Source organism: Pristiophorus japonicus, chromosome 8 (assembly GCF_044704955.1).
Source record: "Pristiophorus japonicus isolate sPriJap1 chromosome 8, sPriJap1.hap1, whole genome shotgun sequence".
In the NCBI taxonomy this organism is placed as follows: domain Eukaryota; kingdom Metazoa; phylum Chordata; class Chondrichthyes; family Pristiophoridae; genus Pristiophorus; species Pristiophorus japonicus.
Genome location: NC_091984.1, coordinates 183,899,840 through 183,922,479, shown reverse-complemented (window position 1 = coordinate 183,922,479; position 22,640 = coordinate 183,899,840). Strand labels below are relative to the sequence as shown.

Below are 22,640 nucleotides of genomic sequence, written 5' to 3'. Positions count from 1 at the left end.
AGTATTAACCTTCTCGCTGTGCAATCTGATTTTGGGTTCTCACAACATGCTTTACGACTGGTCCTGTTGGCATGGCACTAGTATTGATTTTTTTCTTTCTTTTTCATGCTAATTTCCACCACCTGAAGGTGCCAACTCCTTACCGGCAGTGCTCTGGCACCTCATCCAAGTGACCTCGTGAGCCTAGCTGAGTACCACTTTCAGAATGTGCGGGGGTCGGGGTGGATGGGTATTACAGCAGAGTCTGATCTTATCTTCACTTGATGCCCTCTAGAAGATACTTTCCCGCCAGGGTTACTGGATTGCGATCAGGGATTCCTGACTGATTTCTAAGAATGTGGAAGCCAATTATACCACCTGTAACTTCACTTGCGTTGAGACCAACAGTATCTATATATTGCCGTTGCGTAAATGTCGCAAAGCACTACATTGAGGAGCAATGGATACTGAGCAGGAAGAGAAGAGTTAGGGACTCGATGGACCATATGACTAAAAGCACAATCTAATCTTTTGAAGGAGAGAAGAAAGATGGGGTTTTGGTAGAGATATTCCGAGTAAAGGGCTGAGTGGCTGAAGATTCTTCCATTAGAACGGAGAGAGGAGTATTCACAGGGGGCAAGAAGCTGAAACATAGGGCTGATGGCCTGTGGAGGGACCTTTTATAAGGAGGGTGAGGACTTTAATTTCAGTGTGTTGGGCAGCAGGGAGCCAACAGGGGTCTGAGGGTGAGCAGGACAGGATCCAGGAGCAGAAAGTTTGGAGAAATTGGGAGTTTATGTAGCGTGGAACTTGGGGGAGGAAAGTGAGGGCAGCAATGGAGTTGCTGAGTCTTGAGGTAGAAATAAAACTTAAATAATGGTTTCAGGGGCATGATATGAGGTGGAGAAGGAATGTTGTGGAAGCAAGTGATTTTGGTGATTGTTACTTATCCAACAGAGATGGATAGGATTGGGCTCAGCTCTGATGCTCCCGGTACTCAAAGATTGCTAACCCTATCGAGCACAAATAATGAATAATGATGAGAGAAAGCAAGCCCGGGTGGGGGGGGAGAGGAGAGCGAGCAAGCGGGGGGTGGGGACTGTTACGAGGGACATCGTGGAGTGGATGAAATCCAGAAGTCATGACACTGTCACTAATCACTTCATAGCCAATAAACCCGTTAACAATCCGCACACAGTGCCCTATCTATGGGTGGGGTGGGGTGCTTGTGCTTGGGTAAGGGACTTCGGCTGGGGGAGGCAGCACTTGTGCTGGGGTAAGGGACTTTGGCTGGGGGCTGCGTTCTCTCGACTTCTGAAGTCAAAATGGATCATGTTACAATGTGCAAAGTTAGGCTGGGCAGTTCCATTTACACATTCCAGAGAAACTTCAGAATGTGGCTTATCCTCCAAGGGGACCAATCAGCAATAGGTGATGTGATAATGGTGAGCCAATCAGAGAAACGGTTGCCATTCCGTTGGTATAAATAGTTGCAGCCATAAATCTTGGCCAGGACACTGAAATAGTGCTATGGGATCTTTTACGCCCACTTGAGATGGCAGATGGGGCCTTGGTTTAACATCTCATCCGAAAGATGGCACGACCGACAGTGCAGTGCTCCCTCAGTGGTTTCAGGAGTGGAATGGAGGAGCGAACATTGGTGCGAAATAGCAAAAAAAAAGCTTTTTACGAATCATGGTCAATCCTTTCTTGAGGCAGGAGGGAGATAATCTCCGTTGGTTCATTAAATCTTCGCCCTCCAAGCCACCCAGAGAGAAATCAGTATCTAGTTGCACAGCAACTGGCTTAACACCAGAACCGAAGAGTAAAACGTGGTGCAAAACTGATGCCACTAATAACTGCGTTTCACTCCCAAGGTCACTGAGCCCGTTGACTTCTTTTGTTCCTTTTCTCACCATGTACAATCTACACTCTGATGGGTTCTTCAAAATACTAAGAAAAAGCTTGAATTTATATGCAACTGTGGATTTTGTATCCTCCGAACACACCATTGCACTTCACAGCCAAACAATTGGTTTGAAATGTCTTTGTTGCTGTTTGTAGGCAAAATTGGTAGCCAATTTCTGTACAGTGGATTCTCAGAAACACCAAGTAAGCTGGTTAATTGGTTTTTGATTGGGTTGGTTCAGGAAGGAATGTTGGATAAGACTCGGGGACACCTCCCCTGATGTTCAAATATAAAGTGATGTCATTGAAAGCTGCAGCGACTGCTTAATATCAGAAAGGAATTGAAAAACTGGGGGTGCTTGCTCCTGCAGTGAGCACAAATGTTTGCAATTAACCCCATCTGCCTGTTCAGGTGGTCATATCGTCTCGTCCATATTTACTGGAAGGGTAAGTCCTGTATAAATAGCCCCTGAATCAAAGTTGTTGAGCAAGGCTGTCGACTCTGCATCCATGTTTACAATATAGTCCAAGAGTGCTGCATGGAATGGACAGCAGGTCCTCTCCCAGTGGCACAAGAAAGAAAGACTTGCATTTATATATAGCGCCTTCCACAACCTCTGGATGTCCCAAAGCGCTTTACAACCAATGAAGTACTTTTTGAAATATAGTCATTGTGGAATTGTTGGAAACACGACAGCTAAATTGCTCACAGCAAGGTCCCACAAACAGCAATGTGATAATGACCAGATAATCTGTTTTTAGTGTTGTTGGTTGAGGAATAAATATTGGCCAGGACGAGGGGAGCATTCCCCTGCTCTTCAAAATAGTGCCTTGGGATCTTTTACGTTCACCTGAGAGAGCAGATGGTTTAATGTCTCATCTGAAAGACAGCACCTCCGACTGTGCAGCACTCCCTCAGGATTTTGGGCTCAAGTCCCAGTACTCGATCATCATCTCACTCCACAAGGGAGCACCTAGATAATGCAACTTGGGCCAGGTACGGGAGTGCCTGATGTATGTCGTGCTATAGAAGAGATTAATGTGAACCCCAAATGGACCCAAAAGATGTGCAGTAGCTGTGGCTTTTTAACTGTTGTGATGTTGAGACTGGACACTGTGCGACACGGCATGTCATTAATGAACACCAAGTGCAGTCCCAGAATAGTAAGCGTCATCGTTGCTTCGATGGCTGTCCATCTGGGAATGAAAGGGGAATTAAATTAGTTCCTGTTGCACCACAGGCCAGTCTTTATTTCAAAAGAAACTTCCTGTCTGCTGTTTGTGTTTTGTCCCTTCTATTCCTTCTTGTGAGTCACATTCCCTTCTTGCAGCAAAAGCATCACTCTGTGTAGATACACGTACGATAGGCTTTTGAATTTTCCATCTTGAAGCCTGTGCTGGCATATTTTGTGACCTATAAGTGCTGACCCCTGACACGGAGCTTCCTTGTATTAAAGGGATGTCATTGAAAGCTGCGACTACTGCTTACTATCAAAAAGAAATTGGGAAAACCAGGAGCGCTTGCTCCTGCAGTGAGCACAAGTGTTTGCGCTGGTTCTCTGACCCTGTGGCTGTGTGGTTTTGGTTTCAAACAGGAAATCCTGTCAGGCCACTGGATCCAGCTTTCCTGGGAACAGAACTGGTAGCTGTTTTTACAAAAAAAAAGTGTGCTCTCTGGCGGATTTCTATCGTCGTCTCCTGAAGACATTAGGGTTGAAATTGGACCTTGGTGCGCCTGTTTCGGAGGCCAACGCCCTGTGGTTCAAGGGCACCTAAAAGACACCAGACTCTAAATTGGGTCGTGTGGGTTTTCAAGTGTCCCACAGCAGATATAACTGAGGGTCCTAATGCCTACACTGTTGAGGATTCCTCAATGGCTGCCACCATTAGTTTTATTTCAAAAAAAATTAAAAGAAAGAACTTGCATTTATAATAGCGCCTTTCATGACCTCGGGACATCCAAAAGTATTCTGTTTAAATGAAGTGCTTTTGAAGTGTAGTCACTGGTGTGCTGTAGGAAATGCAGCAGCCAGTTTGCGCACAGCAAGCTCTCCCAGACAGTAATGTGACATTGACTCGATCATTGTTTTTGAGATGTTGGTTGAGGGATAGATAAATATTGGCCAGGACACCACGGAGAACTGCATCCCCCCCCCCCCCCCCACCGCTTTTCTTCAAAATAATGCCATGGGATCTTTTACATTTATCTGAGGGGGCAGATGTGGCCTCGGTTTAACATTTCATCTGAAAGAGGGCTCCTCTGACAGTACAGCACTCCCTCAGTACTGCACTGGAGTGCCAGCCTAGATTTTGTGCTCAAGTCTGTTAGAGCGGGACTTGAACCCGCAACCTTCTGACTGAGGCAGAAGTGCTACCACTGAGTCCAGGCTGACACTAGAACAATGTTCCTGTGGAGTCAGATTGGAGTGCTCCCCTGGACACCACAATATGCCGGCTGTTCATCCTCCCCTCTTCCCCCGGACTTATCTTCGGATCGCTGTCGATGAGGCAAGTAGTCTGAAATTCACTTCCTAAAAATTTCCGAGCTGCCTGGTGAGGCGTGACGGGCGCCTGCAGCTCACCCAAAATAATAATCACAGGCTCACGGCCCACTGGCTCCGCCAATACTTGGCCCGAGTTATCCATGTGTAGGTTTTGATTTAGACTATCGGCAGGCTGTTTGATGGGAGACAACACAGACAAGCCCAAGCCTATCAACAGCAGAAGTAGACAGCAGGATCCCTGGTTAATTCCCCCCTCTAACCCGGGGATGCCAAGGCCTAGTGCAGTGTACTCTACTGCCTTGCGGGCGGAGATCAGCTAACTCAGCACGGACTCTGGTTTGAACCTGGGAACTTCCTGCTCGGCAATGCGAGGTGACTCATTCGTGGCTCTTTAATCTTGCTGTTATTTCAGCTCCAGTGCCGAGGGCAGCATCGCAAAGCAACTGAGGCGAAATGGCTGTTGGAGCTGTGGAGAACCGTCCTCTGGGGGGCGGAGGTGGGGGGTCGTTTGGCATCAGTGGCGGGCCTTGTGTGGTTTTCTGAGCAAGCGGGCTAGCATGTGCACCTGTTGCGCTCGATGCTGTGCACCCCACACTGCTGGAGCACATCACCCAGCATTACTGGCAGCCCCCCCACAGATTGTAGAGCCGGTGCGTGGACATAATTCCCGCAATTTGAAGTAAAACTGAGCAAAATGTGCGCACTCCTTTAACGTGGCCCTGTGATAAGAGAGAGAACACAGCACTTGCCCTCAAATGAAGAATTTCCATTTAAATAGCTTTTCAGTGAAAGTGCCTACTGATTCATCTCTGCACAGTGAGAGAACCGTTTTCATGTGCTAATTGATGATTGTGTTAATTTTTGATGCGTTCTCCGGTATCATGCTGCTTTGTATAATTTTTTTATTTTAAAATGAAAGGCAATATGCTCCCCCATCATATTCTCGGTCTCTCGCATCTAATAACTGTTGAAAGGTTACAGAATGCATCGGGGAACCAGGTCACAGTGGGGCCCCTCCTGTGTTTTTCCACTGGGGAGTTCCAGAGGGAGTCGAGCAGCTGGAACTTGCTGGTGTCTGTCTGCCTGCCTTAAATGTTTCAAAAAGAAAATCTTGCCAATGTTCTTTGGTAAAAGGCGGGGTTCCTTGCCGGGATGGGTGGGTGCTGGTTGACGTTCAGTACCGTGCCCAGATGGCCATTCTTCACGTGAGCCTCGACACAGCTGTTGTCTAGAGGGGCCCTTGCAGCCAAGCCCACCCTACTGCTCACCTGCTGAGCACGTTTCAGGAGTGGTCATTGGATAACGGATGGGAACGGTTTCCACCACCCCTATTTTGGGTTCCTTAATGGCCCTTTCTGGGATGTATAGCTCTGTTACAAGCCTGGGGAGCGATATATTTAAGGGGAGGGCGAGCTGTATATTACCCTCACCTATTGATGCACTGTCGGAGGTGCCGTCTTTAGGATGAGACGATAACATGAGGTCCCGTCAGCCCCCTCGGGTGGACATAAAAAAATTCCCAAGGCACTATTCCAGGCCAATATTTATACAACCAATATCACCACTAAAACAGGTTATCTCATTGCTGTTTGTGGGATCTTGCTATTTGCAAATTATGGCCGCGATTCCTACATTACAACAGTGACTACACTTCAAAAGTACTTCATCGGCTGTGAAGTGTTTAGGGCACCCTGATGTTGTCACATGGGCTATAGAAATGCAAGTTCTTTCTTTCCCGGTTATATGAATGCAGCCGGTGGCAAGAGAACCGTCAGTTTGCTGTCTTGTAGCGTGATCGTGCCTTTTACCGTGTCAGGGGCTCTGGGCGGGTCTCGGGCAGTTTCAAGATGTATCTGAGAGAAGCACAGCCACTTTAACCAAAACCCATTATCTTTGCGATTAGATGGTGACCAGAACAAAGAAGATCTTTGTGGGTGGATTGTCTGTAAATACCACAGTGGAGGACGTCAAGCAGTATTTCGACCAGTTTGGGAAGGTGAGTGAAACGCGAGCCTAGCTGCGTCTTGCATTCATTACTTTCTGTTCGCATCCATCTCGAATCTGGGTCACCCCGTTTTCTCTTGCTGCAGATTTTTCCAGGTTAAGCATGAAGTTTCTCTGCAGTGGGCCCCCCTCCCCACCCCCAGAATAAGGTGAGAAGAAAGGGTCTCTTGGTGCTTGTCTTTTTAGTCTTGTTTATTGAGCAGCTGCATTCAGGGCCGCTGCTGCCGCCACTTCCTCCTCTTCCCCCCCCCCCCCCCCCCCCCCCCCCCCCACCGGCAACCTTCCCTGTTGGTGCCACGGTCGCCATGGTGATGGGACGAGAGGAGCAGTCACAGACAGGTTCTTTTGTTCGGGTCTCAATTCAGCGCTGGCATGCAAGCCGGTCAGAAGTGACAGGAGAATAGGCGAGCTCTCCCGCGCTCTCTCCAGGGGAATGCGAGAGCAATGGGCACGAGTAGAATCGCTGCCACTCAGACTTACCTTCAACTGTCTGAGATGACTGTCCACCCCCAGCCGACACCCACTCCCGATTGGCCAGCTGCCCCACGGCTTACTAATCTCCTCGTGTTTCCATGGTGCCCCGGACAGCTTTAGGATACAAATTAGGAGCTTTGAGCACTTGCCTGTTGGCCAATGGGAATGTAGGGATCATCAGATTTAACAATGGATTGCTGGGCTCTTTTGTATTCCTCCGAGAGCTGACAAAGGGAATTGCAATTCCTTTTGTCAGATTAAAGTCTCTGGACCCCCCCCCCCCTTTCTTCTGAGGCCCTGTTGTAGTGCTGGACTGAAATTTGTTTGAGGGAGGTTTATAAAAAGAAACCTTAATGTTCAAGTCAATTGCACATACCACTTGAAAATCCAATCTCTTCTGTTGAATTGTGGTCTATCTAAATTCCTGTTTGGCTGAACACTTTTGCTTTCCCCAGATTTTACAGCCCGAGTTTAAACGGAGCTATCCCTGTCGGTTCTGTAGCAGCCCTCGCATACAAATAAAGGTCTCTCCGAATACTGCGCCGGGCCAAGGGAGACTGAGTGAGCGAGTGGCTGAAGGCGCAGTTGAAGAAGACTCTGTGGGTGGGAGGGGGGCGGCTTTTGGAACAAGGAGAGAGATGGTGCAGCACAGGGATTCAGGTAGAAAGTTTTCGAGGGAAGGGGCCAAATAGTTGACGGACTAGTCGTTAACGGTGGTACGGAGAACGAGGAGTGAGCCAGTGTTCGGAGCGCGTGCATGTGGGAGCGTATGGCCGGAGGAGTTCGTCTAGGTCGAGTATGGCAAAATTATTTGGAAGTGGGGTTGAGGATCCTAGTCAATTTGCTGAGGCACAGCTTGGAAAGCATGGGTTCCTAGGCGAGTGGGATGGAAATGCAGCCTCCTCCTGTATATGTGCTGGTGTGACTGTAATTTAGTAAGTCACAGTGGGTTCAGAGCAGATTAGAGTGCCCGCCTATACTCATCTTCTCCCTCCGAGGTGAAACGCATCAAACACTGGATAATCCAATAGGTGTAAGAAACAGGACTCTGGTGGTGGGTAATCTGTTCCATGATTGGAAACGGTGATGGTGGCAATCCAGTCCCTGACTGGGAGCTGTGGCGCTGCGCAGTCCAGTCCCTGTTTATGACTCTGGTGGGCAGTCCGGTCCCTGATGGGGAGTTGTGGCTCTGCCTCCTTCCAGTTTGAGATTAGTTTTTTCCTGAGATCCCTCTGCTGTCATTGGGCCTTGCCAAGCTTAACAAAATGACGGTGTCCAGCCATGGGAGTCAATGGATGGACGATCGTGGCCAGCTCACCCGAGATGAGCCACCTATTGGGAGGCAGGCACCAGAGGACTGTAGGAAATTCCACCCAATAAGTCAGAATTGTGATGGCCCGTATCAGGAGCAACTTCGAAATTGAGCTGAAAGCGATGATGGCGCCGCTGGTTGTAGAGGCCCTGGCAGCACCGTGGAAAGGTAACAGGAGACACCGCTGCCTCCAAAGGGTCTAATATGCAACATAAACTCTTGGAATTAGTGCCAGTCAGCACGTTAAACATCGACAGTGGAGGCAGCCAGGGTTTCTAGCCGGGGGTGGGCTGGTGGCCCATCCCACCTGTAAGGTCGGCACTTGACGGCCTGCACCAACCTCCTCCGGCCACCAGGGGAGCTACGGTCGTCTATAGACATTGAAGAAGGGCTGCTCAGCCTTCTTCACTCTCTCTGTCCTGGATGGCTCAGTGAGATTATGTAGCGTGCAGCAAAACCATACAGAGCAGGAAGGTCCCAGATTCAGTTAAGCTAGCTGATTATAGCCGGGGCAGCAATAAAGATGCTACAGTCGGCCTCCGAATCTCTGCCAGTGAGAGGTAAATTGTCTGGTGTTCCTGCTGATGGTTGCTACAAGGTGACCACCCCCGCCTGCAGCCAGAAATTGTGCGTGTGGACATTCCATGAGGCCAAGCTTGGTTTCAGCTGCGATGAGCCCCCACCCCCGACCAAATAGCCAATTGAAACCCACTGTCCCAAGTTTACGCATGAGCAACGGCCACTGGGGGAGGATGCCCGGTGCCTGTGAAATTTCACTCCGTCAAATAGTCTGCCTTCAGGAGGGGAGAGGGTCAAAAAAAACAGCGGCTCCTGTGCAGTTGTTGTTCCTGTTTCGGCTGCTGTGGAATCCACTCCCTTTCCCTCCCCCAACATTCACGGTGGTTTCCACAGCAACCGGACCCAGAGGCAGCCTGGCAAAGCTGCTTCTGGTAGAATGACCATTTAGGTGAGATAGTGGAGGTCAGTGATGTTTTAGTCCTAGAATTAACTTTCATTTTAGTCTATAGTTTTGTGGGCCTTGAGTTTTAGTCTCATAGTCTCTGGAAGAAACGTTAGTACTAGTTTTAGTCTAGTCCTTTTTGTTCAGACTTTAGTGACATTTTAGTTTTAGTCTTGGTTAGAATTTCAGTCAAAATGTTGTTTGCTGCTTTCCTTATTCTCGTTCTAGACTTTTCAGGAGTGTTTTAAAATTCTGTTTCCCCAAAAATTGTTTTCACTTCTCGCACAACGAACAAGAAAAGCTGAGAGATAATCAAACTGCGGGAAACTAAGGGGAAGAGTCCCGCTGTTTGTAGCAAAATCGTAAGTGTGTTCTTTATGCGTGTGTTAACAATTTCGATCGAAGTAGCGACTGACAGCAATTTGTTTGTCCATTTTGTTTCTCAGCATCCATTTGTAAGGTTGTGGAGGCTCATCATTCTTTGAGTCCCAGAAAGAATTTAGATTTTAAATCCTAATCTTCAGTCTTCCGTTTTAATCTTCATGAGAAATGTAGTTAGTTGATTTGAGTCGACGACCAGTTTCTTCAGTTTGCTTGATGAGGATCTGGCAAGAAGCCTGACTCTGTCAGTCAGTGAGAAGAGGGGCTGGCGGCAGGGTGGGGCAGCTTAGCAAAGTATCAGAAGGAGGGACTGGGCCATGGAACTGTGTTCCAGCTAGCAGGGGAGAAAAATTGGGGGAACAAAACACTGCAATTCTTCTTAAGAAATCTATGTAAGCACAAGTTGCTGTCTTATGTCTCGCATTTCAGAGGTGAGGGTGTTGTACCAAACACTGTCAGGTTTAGTCAGGGCTGGAAGGGGAAAAAAAACAAGTTTTGTGTTTTTCGGTCTGACCGTTTAGATCTTTAGCCCTGCGAGCTCAATCTATGAGGGGCTGAGATTGCAGTACACCTGTGTGTTCTCTGTTCCAATTCCACTTACTCGCGCTCTCTCTCTCTCTCTCTCTCTCTCTCTCTCTCTCTCGTGCGCGCTCTCTCTCTCTCTCTCTCGTGCGCGCTCTCTCTCTCTCTCTCTCTCTCGTGCTCGCGCTCTCTCTCTCGTGCTCGCGCTCTCTCTCTCGTGCGCGCGCTCTCTCTCTCTCGTGCGCTCTCTCTCTCTCGTGCGCACTCTCTCTCTCGTGCGCGCTCTCTCTCTCTCTCGTGCGCGCTCTCTCTCTCTCTCTCTCGTGCGCGCTCTCTCTCTCTCTCTCTCTCTCGTGCGCTCTCTCTCTCGTGCGCTCTCTCTCTCGTGCGCTCTCTCTCTCGTGCGCTCTCTCTCTCGTGCGCTCTCTCTCTCGTGCACGCTCTCTCTCGTGCGCGCTCTCTCTCTCGTGCGCGCTCTCTCGTGCGCGCTCTCTCTCTCTCGTGCGCGCTCTCTCTCTCTCGTGCGCGCTCTCTCTCTCTCGTGCGCGCTCTCTCTCTCTCGTGCGCGCTCTCTCTCTCTCGTGCGCGCTCTCTCTCTCTCGTGCGCGCTCTCTCTCTCTCGTGCGCGCTCTCTCTCTCTCGTGCGCGCTCTCTCTCTCTCGTGCGCGCTCTCTCTCTCTCGTGCGCGCTCTCTCTCTCTCGTGCGCGCTCTCTCTCTCTCGTGCGCGCTCTCTCTCTCTCGTGCGCGCTCTCTCTCTCTCGTGCGCGCTCTCTCTCTCTCGTGCGCGCTCTCTCTCTCTCGTGCGCGCTCTCTCTCTCTCGTGCGCGCTCTCTCTCTCTCGTGCGCGCTCTCTCTCTCTCGTGCGCGCTCTCTCTCTCTCGTGCGCGCTCTCTCTCTCTCGTGCGCGCTCTCTCTCTCTCGTGCGCGCTCTCTCTCTCTCGTGCGCGCTCTCTCTCTCTCGTGCGCGCTCTCTCTCTCTCGTGCGCGCTCTCTCTCTCTCGTGCGCGCTCTCTCTCTCTCGTGCGCGCTCTCTCTCTCTCGTGCGCGCTCTCTCTCTCTCGTGCGCGCTCTCTCTCTCTCGTGCGCGCTCTCTCTCTCTCGTGCGCGCTCTCTCTCTCTCGTGCGCGCTCTCTCTCTCTCGTGCGCGCTCTCTCTCTCTCGTGCGCGCTCTCTCTCTCTCGTGCGCGCTCTCTCTCTCTCGTGCGCGCTCTCTCTCTCTCGTGCGCGCTCTCTCTCTCTCGTGCGCGCTCTCTCTCTCTCGTGCGCGCTCTCTCTCTCTCGTGCGCGCTCTCTCTCTCTCGTGCGCGCTCTCTCTCTCTCGTGCGCGCTCTCTCTCTCTCGTGCGCGCTCTCTCTCTCTCGTGCGCGCTCTCTCTCTCTCGTGCGCGCTCTCTCTCTCTCGTGCGCGCTCTCTCTCTCTCGTGCGCGCTCTCTCTCTCTCGTGCGCGCTCTCTCTCTCTCGTGCGCGCTCTCTCTCTCTCGTGCGCGCTCTCTCTCTCTCGTGCGCGCTCTCTCTCTCTCGTGCGCGCTCTCTCTCTCTCGTGCGCGCTCTCTCTCTCTCGTGCGCGCTCTCTCTCTCTCGTGCGCGCTCTCTCTCTCTCGTGCGCGCTCTCTCTCTCTCGTGCGCGCTCTCTCTCTCTCGTGCGCGCTCTCTCTCTCTCGTGCGCGCTCTCTCTCTCTCGTGCGCGCTCTCTCTCTCTCGTGCGCGCTCTCTCTCTCTCGTGCGCGCTCTCTCTCTCTCGTGCGCGCTCTCTCTCTCTCGTGCGCGCTCTCTCTCTCTCGTGCGCGCTCTCTCTCTCTCGTGCGCGCTCTCTCTCTCTCGTGCGCGCTCTCTCTCTCTCGTGCGCGCTCTCTCTCTCTCGTGCGCGCTCTCTCTCTCTCGTGCGCGCTCTCTCTCTCTCGTGCGCGCTCTCTCTCTCTCGTGCGCGCTCTCTCTCTCTCTCGTGCGCGCTCTCTCTCTCTCGTGCGCGCTCTCTCTCTCTCGTGCGCGCTCTCTCTCTCTCGTGCGCGCTCTCTCTCTCTCGTGCGCGCTCTCTCTCTCTCGTGCGCGCTCTCTCTCTCTCGTGCGCGCTCTCTCTCTCTCGTGCGCGCTCTCTCTCTCTCGTGCGCGCTCTCTCTCTCTCGTGCGCGCTCTCTCTCTCTCGTGCGCGCTCTCTCTCTCTCGTGCGCGCTCTCTCTCTCTCGTGCGCGCTCTCTCTCTCTCGTGCGCGCTCTCTCTCTCTCGTGCGCGCTCTCTCTCTCTCGTGCGCGCTCTCTCTCTCTCGTGCGCGCTCTCTCTCTCTCGTGCGCGCTCTCTCTCTCTCGTGCGCGCTCTCTCTCTCTCGTGCGCGCTCTCTCTCTCTCGTGCGCGCTCTCTCTCTCGTGCGCGCTCTCTCTCTCTCGTGCGCGCTCTCTCTCTCTCGTGCGCGCTCTCTCTCTCTCGTGCGCGCTCTCTCTCTCTCGTGCGCGCTCTCTCTCTCTCGTGCGCGCTCTCTCTCTCTCGTGCGCGCTCTCTCTCTCTCGTGCGCGCTCTCTCTCTCTCGTGCGCGCTCTCTCTCTCTCGTGCGCGCTCTCTCTCTCTCGTGCGCGCTCTCTCTCTCTCTCGTGCGCGCTCTCTCTCTCTCGTGCGCGCTCTCTCTCTCTCGTGCGCGCTCTCTCTCTCTCGTGCGCGCTCTCTCTCTCTCGTGCGCGCTCTCTCTCTCTCGTGCGCGCTCTCTCTCTCTCGTGCGCGCTCTCTCTCTCTCGTGCGCGCTCTCTCTCTCTCGTGCGCGCTCTCTCTCTCTCGTGCGCGCTCTCTCTCTCTCGTGCGCGCTCTCTCTCTCTCGTGCGCGCTCTCTCTCTCTCGTGCGCGCTCTCTCTCTCTCGTGCGCGCTCTCTCTCTCTCGTGCGCGCTCTCTCTCTCTCGTGCGCGCTCTCTCTCTCTCGTGCGCGCTCTCTCTCTCTCGTGCGCGCTCTCTCTCTCTCGTGCGCGCTCTCTCTCTCTCGTGCGCTCTCTCTCTCTCGTGCGCGCTCTCTCTCTCTCGTGCGCGCTCTCTCTCTCTCGTGCGCGCTCTCTCTCTCTCGTGCGCGCTCTCTCTCTCTCGTGCGCGCTCTCTCTCTCTCGTGCGCGCTCTCTCTCTCTCGTGCGCGCTCTCTCTCTCTCGTGCGCGCTCTCTCTCTCTCGTGCGCGCTCTCTCTCTCTCGTGCGCGCTCTCTCTCTCTCGTGCGCGCTCTCTCTCTCTCGTGCGCGCTCTCTCTCTCTCGTGCGCGCTCTCTCTCTCTCGTGCGCGCTCTCTCTCTCTCGTGCGCGCTCTCTCTCTCTCGTGCGCGCTCTCTCTCTCTCGTGCGCGCTCTCTCTCTCTCGTGCGCGCTCTCTCTCTCTCGTGCGCGCTCTCTCTCTCTCTCGTGCGCGCTCTCTCTCTCTCGTGCGCGCTCTCTCTCTCTCGTGCGCGCTCTCTCTCTCTCGTGCGCGCTCTCTCTCTCTCGTGCGCGCTCTCTCTCTCTCGTGCGCGCTCTCTCTCTCTCGTGCGCCTCTCTCTCTCTCGTGCGCGCTCTCTCTCTCTCGTGCGCGCTCTCTCTCTCTCGTGCGCGCTCTCTCTCTCTCGTGCGCGCTCTCTCTCTCTCGTGCGCGCTCTCTCTCTCTCGTGCGCGCTCTCTCTCTCTCGTGCGCGCTCTCTCTCTCTCGTGCGCGCTCTCTCTCTCTCGTGCGCGCTCTCTCTCTCTCGTGCGCGCTCTCTCTCTCTCGTGCGCGCTCTCTCTCTCTCGTGCGCGCTCTCTCTCTCTCGTGCGCGCTCTCTCTCTCTCGTGCGCGCTCTCTCTCTCTCGTGCGCGCTCTCTCTCTCTCGTGCGCGCTCTCTCTCTCTCGTGCGCGCTCTCTCTCTCTCGTGCGCGCTCTCTCTCTCTCGTGCGCGCTCTCTCTCTCTCGTGCGCGCTCTCTCTCTCTCGTGCGCGCTCTCTCTCTCTCGTGCGCGCTCTCTCTCTCTCGTGCGCGCTCTCTCTCTCTCGTGCGCGCTCTCTCTCTCTCGTGCGCGCTCTCTCTCTCTCTGCGCGCTCTCTCTCTCTCTGTGCGCGCTCTCTCTCTCTCCGTGCGCGCCCTGTGCGCCTCTCTCTCTCTCGTGCGCGCTCTCTCTCTCTCGTGCGCGCTCTCTCTCTCTCTCGTGCGCGCTCTCTCTCTCTCGTGCGCGCTCTCTCTCTCTCGTGCGCGCTCTCTCTCTCTCGTGCGCGCTCTCTCTCTCTCGTGCGCGCTCTCTCTCTCTCGTGCGCGCTCTCTCTCTCTCGTGCGCGCTCTCTCTCTCTCGTGCGCGCTCTCTCTCTCTCGTGCGCGCTCTCTCTCTCTCGTGCGCGCTCTCTCTCTCTCGTGCGCGCTCTCTCTCTCTCGTGCGCGCTCTCTCTCTCTCGTGCGCGCTCTCTCTCTCTCGTGCGCGCTCTCTCTCTCTCGTGCGCGCTCTCTCTCTCTCGTGCGCGCTCTCTCTCTCTCGTGCGCGCTCTCTCTCTCTCGTGCGCGCTCTCTCTCTCTCGTGCGCGCTCTCTCTCTCTCGTGCGCGCTCTCTCTCTCTCTCGTGCGCGCTCTCTCTCTCTCGTGCGCGCTCTCTCTCTCTCTCGTGCGCGCTCTCTCTCTCTCTCGTGCGCGCTCTCTCTCTCTCTCGTGCGCGCTCTCTCTCTCTCGTGCGCGCTCTCTCTCTCTCGTGCGCGCTCTCTCTCTCTCTCGTGCGCGCTCTCTCTCTCTCTCGTGCGCGCTCTCTCTCTCTCGTGCGCGCTCTCTCTCTCTCTCGTGCGCGCTCTCTCTCTCTCTCGTGCGCGCTCTCTCTCTCTCTCGTGCGCGCTCTCTCTCTCTCGTGCGCGCTCTCTCTCTCTCGTGCGCGCTCTCTCTCTCTCGTGCGCGCTCTCTCTCTCTCGTGCGCGCTCTCTCTCTCTCGTGCGCGCTCTCTCTCTCTCGTGCGCGCTCTCTCTCTCTCGTGCGCGCTCTCTCTCTCTCGTGCGCGCTCTCTCTCTCTCGTGCGCGCTCTCTCTCTCTCGTGCGCGCTCTCTCTCTCTCGTGCGCGCTCTCTCTCTCTCGTGCGCGCTCTCTCTCTCTCGTGCGCGCTCTCTCTCTCTCGTGCGCGCTCTCTCTCTCTCGTGCGCGCTCTCTCTCTCTCGTGCGCGCTCTCTCTCTCTCGTGCGCGCTCTCTCTCTCTCGTGCGCGCTCTCTCTCTCTCGTGCGCGCTCTCTCTCTCTCGTGCGCGCTCTCTCTCTCTCGTGCGCGCTCTCTCTCTCTCGTGCGCGCTCTCTCTCTCTCGTGCGCGCTCTCTCTCTCTCGTGCGCGCTCTCTCTCTCTCGTGCGCGCTCTCTCTCTCTCGTGCGCGCTCTCTCTCTCTCGTGCGCGCTCTCTCTCTCTCGTGCGCGCTCTCTCTCTCTCGTGCGCGCTCTCTCTCTCTCGTGCGCGCTCTCTCTCTCTCGTGCGCGCTCTCTCTCTCTCGTGCGCGCTCTCTCTCTCTCGTGCGCGCTCTCTCTCTCTCGTGCGCGCTCTCTCTCTCTCGTGCGCGCTCTCTCTCTCTCGTGCGCGCTCTCTCTCTCTCGTGCGCGCTCTCTCTCTCTCGTGCGCGCTCTCTCTCTCTCGTGCGCGCTCTCTCTCTCTCGTGCGCGCTCTCTCTCTCTCGTGCGCGCTCTCTCTCTCTCGTGCGCGCTCTCTCTCTCTCGTGCGCGCTCTCTCTCTCTCGTGCGCGCTCTCTCTCTCTCGTGCGCGCTCTCTCTCTCTCGTGCGCGCTCTCTCTCTCTCGTGCGCGCTCTCTCTCTCTCGTGCGCGCTCTCTCTCTCTCGTGCGCGCTCTCTCTCTCTCGTGCGCGCTCTCTCTCTCTCGTGCGCGCTCTCTCTCTCTCGTGCGCGCTCTCTCTCTCTCGTGCGCGCTCTCTCTCTCTCGTGCGCGCTCTCTCTCTCTCGTGCGCGCTCTCTCTCTCTCGTGCGCGCTCTCTCTCTCTCGTGCGCGCTCTCTCTCTCTCGTGCGCGCTCTCTCTCTCTCGTGCGCGCTCTCTCTCTCTCGTGCGCGCTCTCTCTCTCTCGTGCGCGCTCTCTCTCTCTCGTGCGCGCTCTCTCTCTCTCGTGCGCGCTCTCTCTCTCTCGTGCGCGCTCTCTCTCTCTCGTGCGCGCTCTCTCTCTCTCGTGCGCGCTCTCTCTCTCTCGTGCGCGCTCTCTCTCTCTCGTGCGCGCTCTCTCTCTCTCGTGCGCGCTCTCTCTCTCTCGTGCGCGCTCTCTCTCTCTCGTGCGCGCTCTCTCTCTCTCGTGCGCGCTCTCTCTCTCTCGTGCGCGCTCTCTCTCTCTCGTGCGCGCTCTCTCTCTCTCGTGCGCGCTCTCTCTCTCTCGTGCGCGCTCTCTCTCTCTCGTGCGCGCTCTCTCTCTCTCGTGCGCGCTCTCTCTCTCTCGTGCGCGCTCTCTCTCTCTCGTGCGCGCTCTCTCTCTCTCGTGCGCGCTCTCTCTCTCTCGTGCGCGCTCTCTCTCTCTCGTGCGCGCTCTCTCTCTCTCGTGCGCGCTCTCTCTCTCTCGTGCGCGCTCTCTCTCTCTCGTGCGCGCTCTCTCTCTCTCGTGCGCGCTCTCTCTCTCTCGTGCGCGCTCTCTCTCTCTCGTGCGCGCTCTCTCTCTCTCGTGCGCGCTCTCTCTCTCTCGTGCGCGCTCTCTCTCTCTCGTGCGCGCTCTCTCTCTCTCGTGCGCGCTCTCTCTCTCTCGTGCGCGCTCTCTCTCTCTCGTGCGCGCTCTCTCTCTCTCGTGCGCGCTCTCTCTCTCTCGTGCGCGCTCTCTCTCTCTCGTGCGCGCTCTCTCTCTCTCGTGCGCGCTCTCTCTCTCTCGTGCGCGCTCTCTCTCTCTCGTGCGCGCTCTCTCTCTCTCGTGCGCGCTCTCTCTCTCTCGTGCGCGCTCTCTCTCTCTCGTGCGCGCTCTCTCTCTCTCGTGCGCGCTCTCTCTCTCTCGTGCGCGCTCTCTCTCTCTCGTGCGCGCTCTCTCTCTCTCGTGCGCGCTCTCTCTCTCTCGTGCGCGCTCTCTCTCTCTCGTGCGCGCTCTCTCTCTCTCGTGCGCGCTCTCTCTCTCTCGTGCGCGCTCTCTCTCTCTCGTGCGCGCTCTCTCTCTCTCGTGCGCGCTCTCTCTCTCTCGTGCGCGCTCTCTCTCTCTCGTGCGCGCTCTCTCTCTCTCGTGCGCGCTCTCTCTCTCTCGTGCGCGCTCTCTCTCTCTCGTGCGCGCTCTCTCTCTCTCGTGCGCGCTCTCTCTCTCTCGTGCGCGCTCTCTCTCTCTCGTGCGCGCTCTCTCTCTCTCGTGCGCGCTCTCTCTCTCTCGTGCGCGCTCTCTCTCTCTCGTGCGCGCTCTCTCTCTCTCGTGCGCGCTCTCTCTCTCTCGTGCGCGCTCTCTCTCTCTCGTGCGCGCTCTCTCTCTCTCGTGCGCGCTCTCTCTCTCTCGTGCGCGCTCTCTCTCTCTCGTGCGCGCTCTCTCTCTCTCGTGCGCGCTCTCTCTCTCTCGTGCGCGCTCTCTCTCTCTCGTGCGCGCTCTCTCTCTCTCGTGCGCGCTCTCTCTCTCTCGTGCGCGCTCTCTCTCTCTCGTGCGCGCTCTCTCTCTCTCGTGCGCGCTCTCTCTCTCTCGTGCGCGCTCTCTCTCTCTCGTGCGCGCTCTCTCTCTCTCGTGCGCGCTCTCTCTCTCTCGTGCGCGCTCTCTCTCTCTCGTGCGCGCTCTCTCTCTCTCGTGCGCGCTCTCTCTCTCTCGTGCGCGCTCTCTCTCTCTCGTGCGCGCTCTCTCTCTCTCGTGCGCGCTCTCTCTCTCTCGTGCGCGCTCTCTCTCTCTCGTGCGCGCTCTCTCTCTCTCGTGCGCGCTCTCTCTCTCTCGTGCGCGCTCTCTCTCTCTCGTGCGCGCTCTCTCTCTCTCGTGCGCGCTCTCTCTCTCTCGTGCGCGCTCTCTCTCTCTCGTGCGCGCGCTCTCTCTCTCTCGTGCGCGCGCTCTCTCTCTCTCGTGCGCGCTCTCTCGCTCTCTCGTGCGCGCTCTCTCGCTCTCTCGTGCGCGCTCTCGCTCTCTCGTGCGCGCTCTCTCGCTCTCTCGTGCGCGCTCTCTCGCTCTCTCGTGCGCGCTCTCTCTCTCTCGTGCGCGCTCTCTCTCTCTCGTGCGCGCTCTCTCTCTCTCGTGCGCGCTCTCTCTCTCGTGCGCGCTCTCTCTCTCGTGCGCTCTCGCTCTCTCGTGCGCTCTCTCTCGCTCTCTCGTGCGCGCTCTCTCTCTCTCTCGTGCGCGCTCTCTCTCTCTCTCGTGCGCGCTCTCTCTCTCTCTCGTGCGCGCTCTCTCTCTCTCTCGTGCGCGCTCTCTCTCTCTCTCTCTCGTGCGCTCTCTCTCTCTCTCTCGTGCGCTCTCTCTCTCTCTCTCTCTCTCTCTCTCTCGTGCGCGCTCTCTCTCTCTCACACAAGGGGTTTGGGCAGGGAGAAAACCTACCAATTCTCAGACATTGACCTGAGTTGTAGGGAAAGTTTTTTTTTAAACAAAAAAGGAATAGCCAAATCCTGCAAACGATGATCTCTGCTTTAAATCTAGTTTTCAGGCAAAGTTAATCCCTCTGCTTTGTGCCTTGATTCAGTCCCAAACTCCAGTCGTTCATCAAATCTGTTGCATATTTCTTGGTATAGGATAATTCTAAGGGTTGTGCCATTACTTTCAGGCAAAAATGACACGGATGTGAATTACGACCGAACATCTGGCACCCTCTTGCAGTGGAGCAGTTGTAGTCCCAGTGTCACCGGAGGGAAGCAAGTGTTGGTATATGTGGTCCTCCTGTCATCAGCTGCACTTAGTGTATGTAACATCACTTGTATGGAAACTGGCATCGTAGACCCACGGAATTGTGGACCTAAAAAACAGAGGGGTAATCAGACAAATGGGCGCGAAGCCAATGAAGGGGATATTCGGAGGGCTGACCAAAAGCTTTGTCAATGAGGTGGACGTTAAGGAGGATCTTAAAGGAGAAGAGGGAAGTATGAAGTGGAGAGGTTTAGGAGAGAAGTCTTGAGCATGTGGCCTAGTCGGTTGAAGGCATGATAGCCAATGGTGGGTGAAAAGAAAGACATATTTATATAATGTCTTTCATGACCACTGGACGTCTCAAAACGCTATACAGCCAATTAAGTACATTTGAAGTGAAGTATTGAAGGGAGGAGTTCATGTACAAGAGACCAGAGTGAGAAACTGGGTTCTGGTGGGGTTGTCGGGCTGCCAGAGGTTACAGAGCCATGGATAAGAGAGGGCATGATGGTATAAGAGAATATTACACTGGAGATATTGAGGGAACTGGGTCATCAAAGACAGGAGTGATGGGCAGCAGAGTTTTGGATGAGCTGAAGTGTATGGAGGATGGGAGGCCAAATAGTTGAGTCTGGTAATGGCACAGATGCTAGTTTCCATGGCAGATGAACCGAGGCAGCGTGGTTGCAGGCGATCTTTGGAGAGCATATGGGATTGGAGAATTCAGAGATTGTGAACCGCCTGGTTCAACCTACGAGAGTGGTGAGAGAGGGAGTTGGAGTTTGTGGCAGGGGCTGAAGACACTGGCTTCAGTCTTCATGCCAAACTGGGCTAATAATGTTTAAAAGCGTGAGAATGGCTCCTGGAACTAACACCCCTGTAAGGAAGAAAAAAAAGGTGGGAAATAAAATCGCCCCCCCAGCCTCAGAGTGAATTCACAAAGAAGAGGGATGCAAGGGAAATCAATGAACAAGAGGTCGGAGGAAAAAAAAACTTTCAATGTACAATGTTTGTTTCAAATCGAGTACTTGCCAGCTGTTGAACAAAACAATGGGAGAGTAAAGTGTTTAGTTCCATGTGAAGAGACGCAGCCACCAATTCGAGTTTGGTTAGGGTTGTCGGGATTTAGAGGTGGTGGAGGTCGGGGGAATATAACAATAATGAATGTACTTGAAAAGTTATTAGTTTTGAAGGGCTTTGTAATGTTCTGAGAATGTAATAAGTCCCTATATCAATGCAAGTTCTGTCATTCATTTGCAGTAGATTATTGGAGAGGCTGTACCCCCTCCTCTCCTCTAGTGCCTGTGTCACTGTGTGCACTCGCTGGTTAATATCCACTCTTGTCCAGTGGAATACACAACTTTCCACATCTGCATTTTGTTTTTTTTCTCCACAGTTGCAACAGCAAAACATATACATAAAAAACTAATAATTAGCAGCGCTGAATTTGTCAGCCCGTTGCCTCTTCACTGAGTTTTACTTCTGGATGTATTTCACTAAGCTGGGTCTGCACTTTTTTACTCATTGAAAAGAGCACATTTCTCGATTAAATCCCATTTCAATTTAAACGAGCTTTGTGATTTTTACATTTTGGGTTGTCCATTTTGTCTTTTTTTGTTTTCAAACGCAAAACTTTGCCTTGCAGTGTTTAGAATCTTTCTGTATCGTTCCTTCGAGTATTAATAAAGTGAGCTCCTGCTTTGTGTGGGATGAAGTCTCTCAGCGACAACAATTCCAAAGTGGAGGAAAGGGAAATTATGTTTTTTTTAAAAAAAAAAAGCAACATGCTCGCTTGATTTTTTTCCCGAGTATTTCCCCCCCCACCCCTTGGGATTTGGATCACCTTGAATGCTTCTTTCTGTGTATGGAGAACTCTGAGTCCTGTTGCAAAATTGTCGCTGTTACTTTGGGCTCCTGCTCACCACCACCCATGCCAGCAGACTTGAAGTGACGACAGGAATTTGCTCCATTACACGATTGAAGTTTTGACTGTTGTTCGAAGCCAGTGTCTTCAGGCCCTGCTACAAACTCCACAAGGAATTCAGAAGAAACTTCTTTACCCAGAGAGTAGTGAGAATGTGGAACTTGCTACTACAGGGAGTGGTTGAGGTAAATAGCATAGCCAGCTGGGTGGAATGGCCTCCTTTTGTGCTGTAATTCTATGTAGAATGTGGGCCTCTTCACTTTTTTTTTCATATTCTTCCCCATCCCCAACAAATATTTTGCCATTTTCCCTTTAACTGAGAAATACCGCACAGCCCAAGGGAAAAGGCCCAGATTTATTTTTATAAACTAACATTTGTGTTGAAAGAAAGTGTTTTGAGGAGACTGGAGCTCAAGTGGAGCTGGTGTTACGGCTGAGTCTGGCATTCTGGTGTCTGGCATCCTTGCACGTCACTTGCTCACCCTCCCCACACATGAGCCTCTTGTGACTGTCTAATTCCAAGACCCCTGCGCTCGGGTCTCACGGGTGGGGGAGGGAAAGCCGAGCGGGACAAAGTTTTCCTCTGCGGAATGCTGCTGTTGAGTAACATCCCTTCTTCCCACCCCCTAAACCAACCAGGAGACTGGATCACGGAGAGGTGACAGGAGAGGAAAAAAAACAACACGGACATTGTGCAGCAACCTGAAACGCACACAATCGGCACAGTTTGTATAAGGTGTCTGAAAAGCGAGTGAGCTTGGGATGGGGGAGTGGGGGGGGGGGGAGGGGGTGAGTGAGAGTGAGCACATGCTGCTTTCAGTTTAAGAGGAGATTGAAATTTTAGTACGCTGGATTTCACTTAATTGAATTCTTAATGAGCATTTCTGTTAGTCAATATAAATTCCTCCCCTCCTATCACATTGTATTCATCAAAGTCCACTGAATAGTTCAGCTTTAGGGTCTTTTGTAAAGAACATGCGAGTGTGTGTGATACAGGCAATGTGTCGAGGATTATTTTTGGAGAGTGGCCTGTGATGGCTCTTGCTTTCACGTTACTGCCGAGATATTGAACACATAAAAAGCCTTTAAAAATAAAACTACAGTTGAAGCTGTGGTGATGATCTGCCGGTTTCAGTGCCAGAGCCAGGGCTGAGCTCTGAGGCTGGGTCTGATACTCAGCACTGGTGTATATTTTACACGATCAGCCCATCTGCGAAAAGAGACTAGAGTTTTATGGGGATAAAAGGAAGCCGTTTTGAGAATTCTCTCTCTCGCTACTTCACTCGCCTCATCGCCCTCACCAAGAAACCAGCACTCCGCCACGGGACGGAAGGACGGAATATCACGAAGAGCTGAGCCTTGCTTTTCCACCCCAATACGGACCATAGCTCAAACTGGAACTCGAATACTGCATCGGCGGTACAGAACCAGGAGCCACGTCGTACGGGAAGAAGCTGCAAGCAAATCCGCGGGCAATCGGGGTTTACAGCACATTGTGCAGGAGGGCGACAGCAGCGAAGAGTGATGTCAGCGAGGTCCAAGTCGGTGATTGGAGCGTGGGCAGATGCAGCAAGAGTGGCGAGAGACTGTGGAGGGATGTGATCAGGGCCCAGGAGAGGTTCGGGGCCAGGGGCCCAGGGACAGCACTGGCCAGCCCACACTGCGATATGTGTGCGCAGTAGGTCCATGCAGCAGAGCAGGTCTCCAGTTGTCTTGGTTAATCCTTGCCACTGGACCAAGACCTAGCTCTGTCAAGCCTGTGTGGTGGCTGGTGTGCAACGGTCACCACACGTTTTTAAAAAAAAAAAAAAAATCCACACACAGGCATCTTCCACCCTTGAGGATATAGTTCGAGTTCCTCATTCGAAACACCTGTGAACTCTTTTTTTTTTGGCGTGGAAGCAAGTCATCCACGTTTCGAGGGACTGCCTATGATGATGATATTTTACACGGAATAATTCTGCTATTTGAGCTTGTCTTATG

General features: G+C 53.8%; 1 protein-coding gene across 3 annotated transcripts in view; it reads left to right on the top strand.

Annotated features, from left to right (window-relative positions):
• Window positions 1–22,640, top strand: part of LOC139268863 (RNA-binding protein Musashi homolog 1-like) — a 165,333-nt gene that overhangs the window by 44,681 nt on the left and 98,012 nt on the right. For all 3 annotated transcript variants that reach the window (XM_070887655.1, XM_070887654.1, XM_070887656.1), the window contains one exon: window positions 6,295–6,387. In XM_070887655.1, coding sequence (XP_070743756.1) covers window positions 6,295–6,387 — 93 coding nt within the window. The remainder of the gene's footprint in view (window positions 1–6,294; window positions 6,388–22,640) is intronic.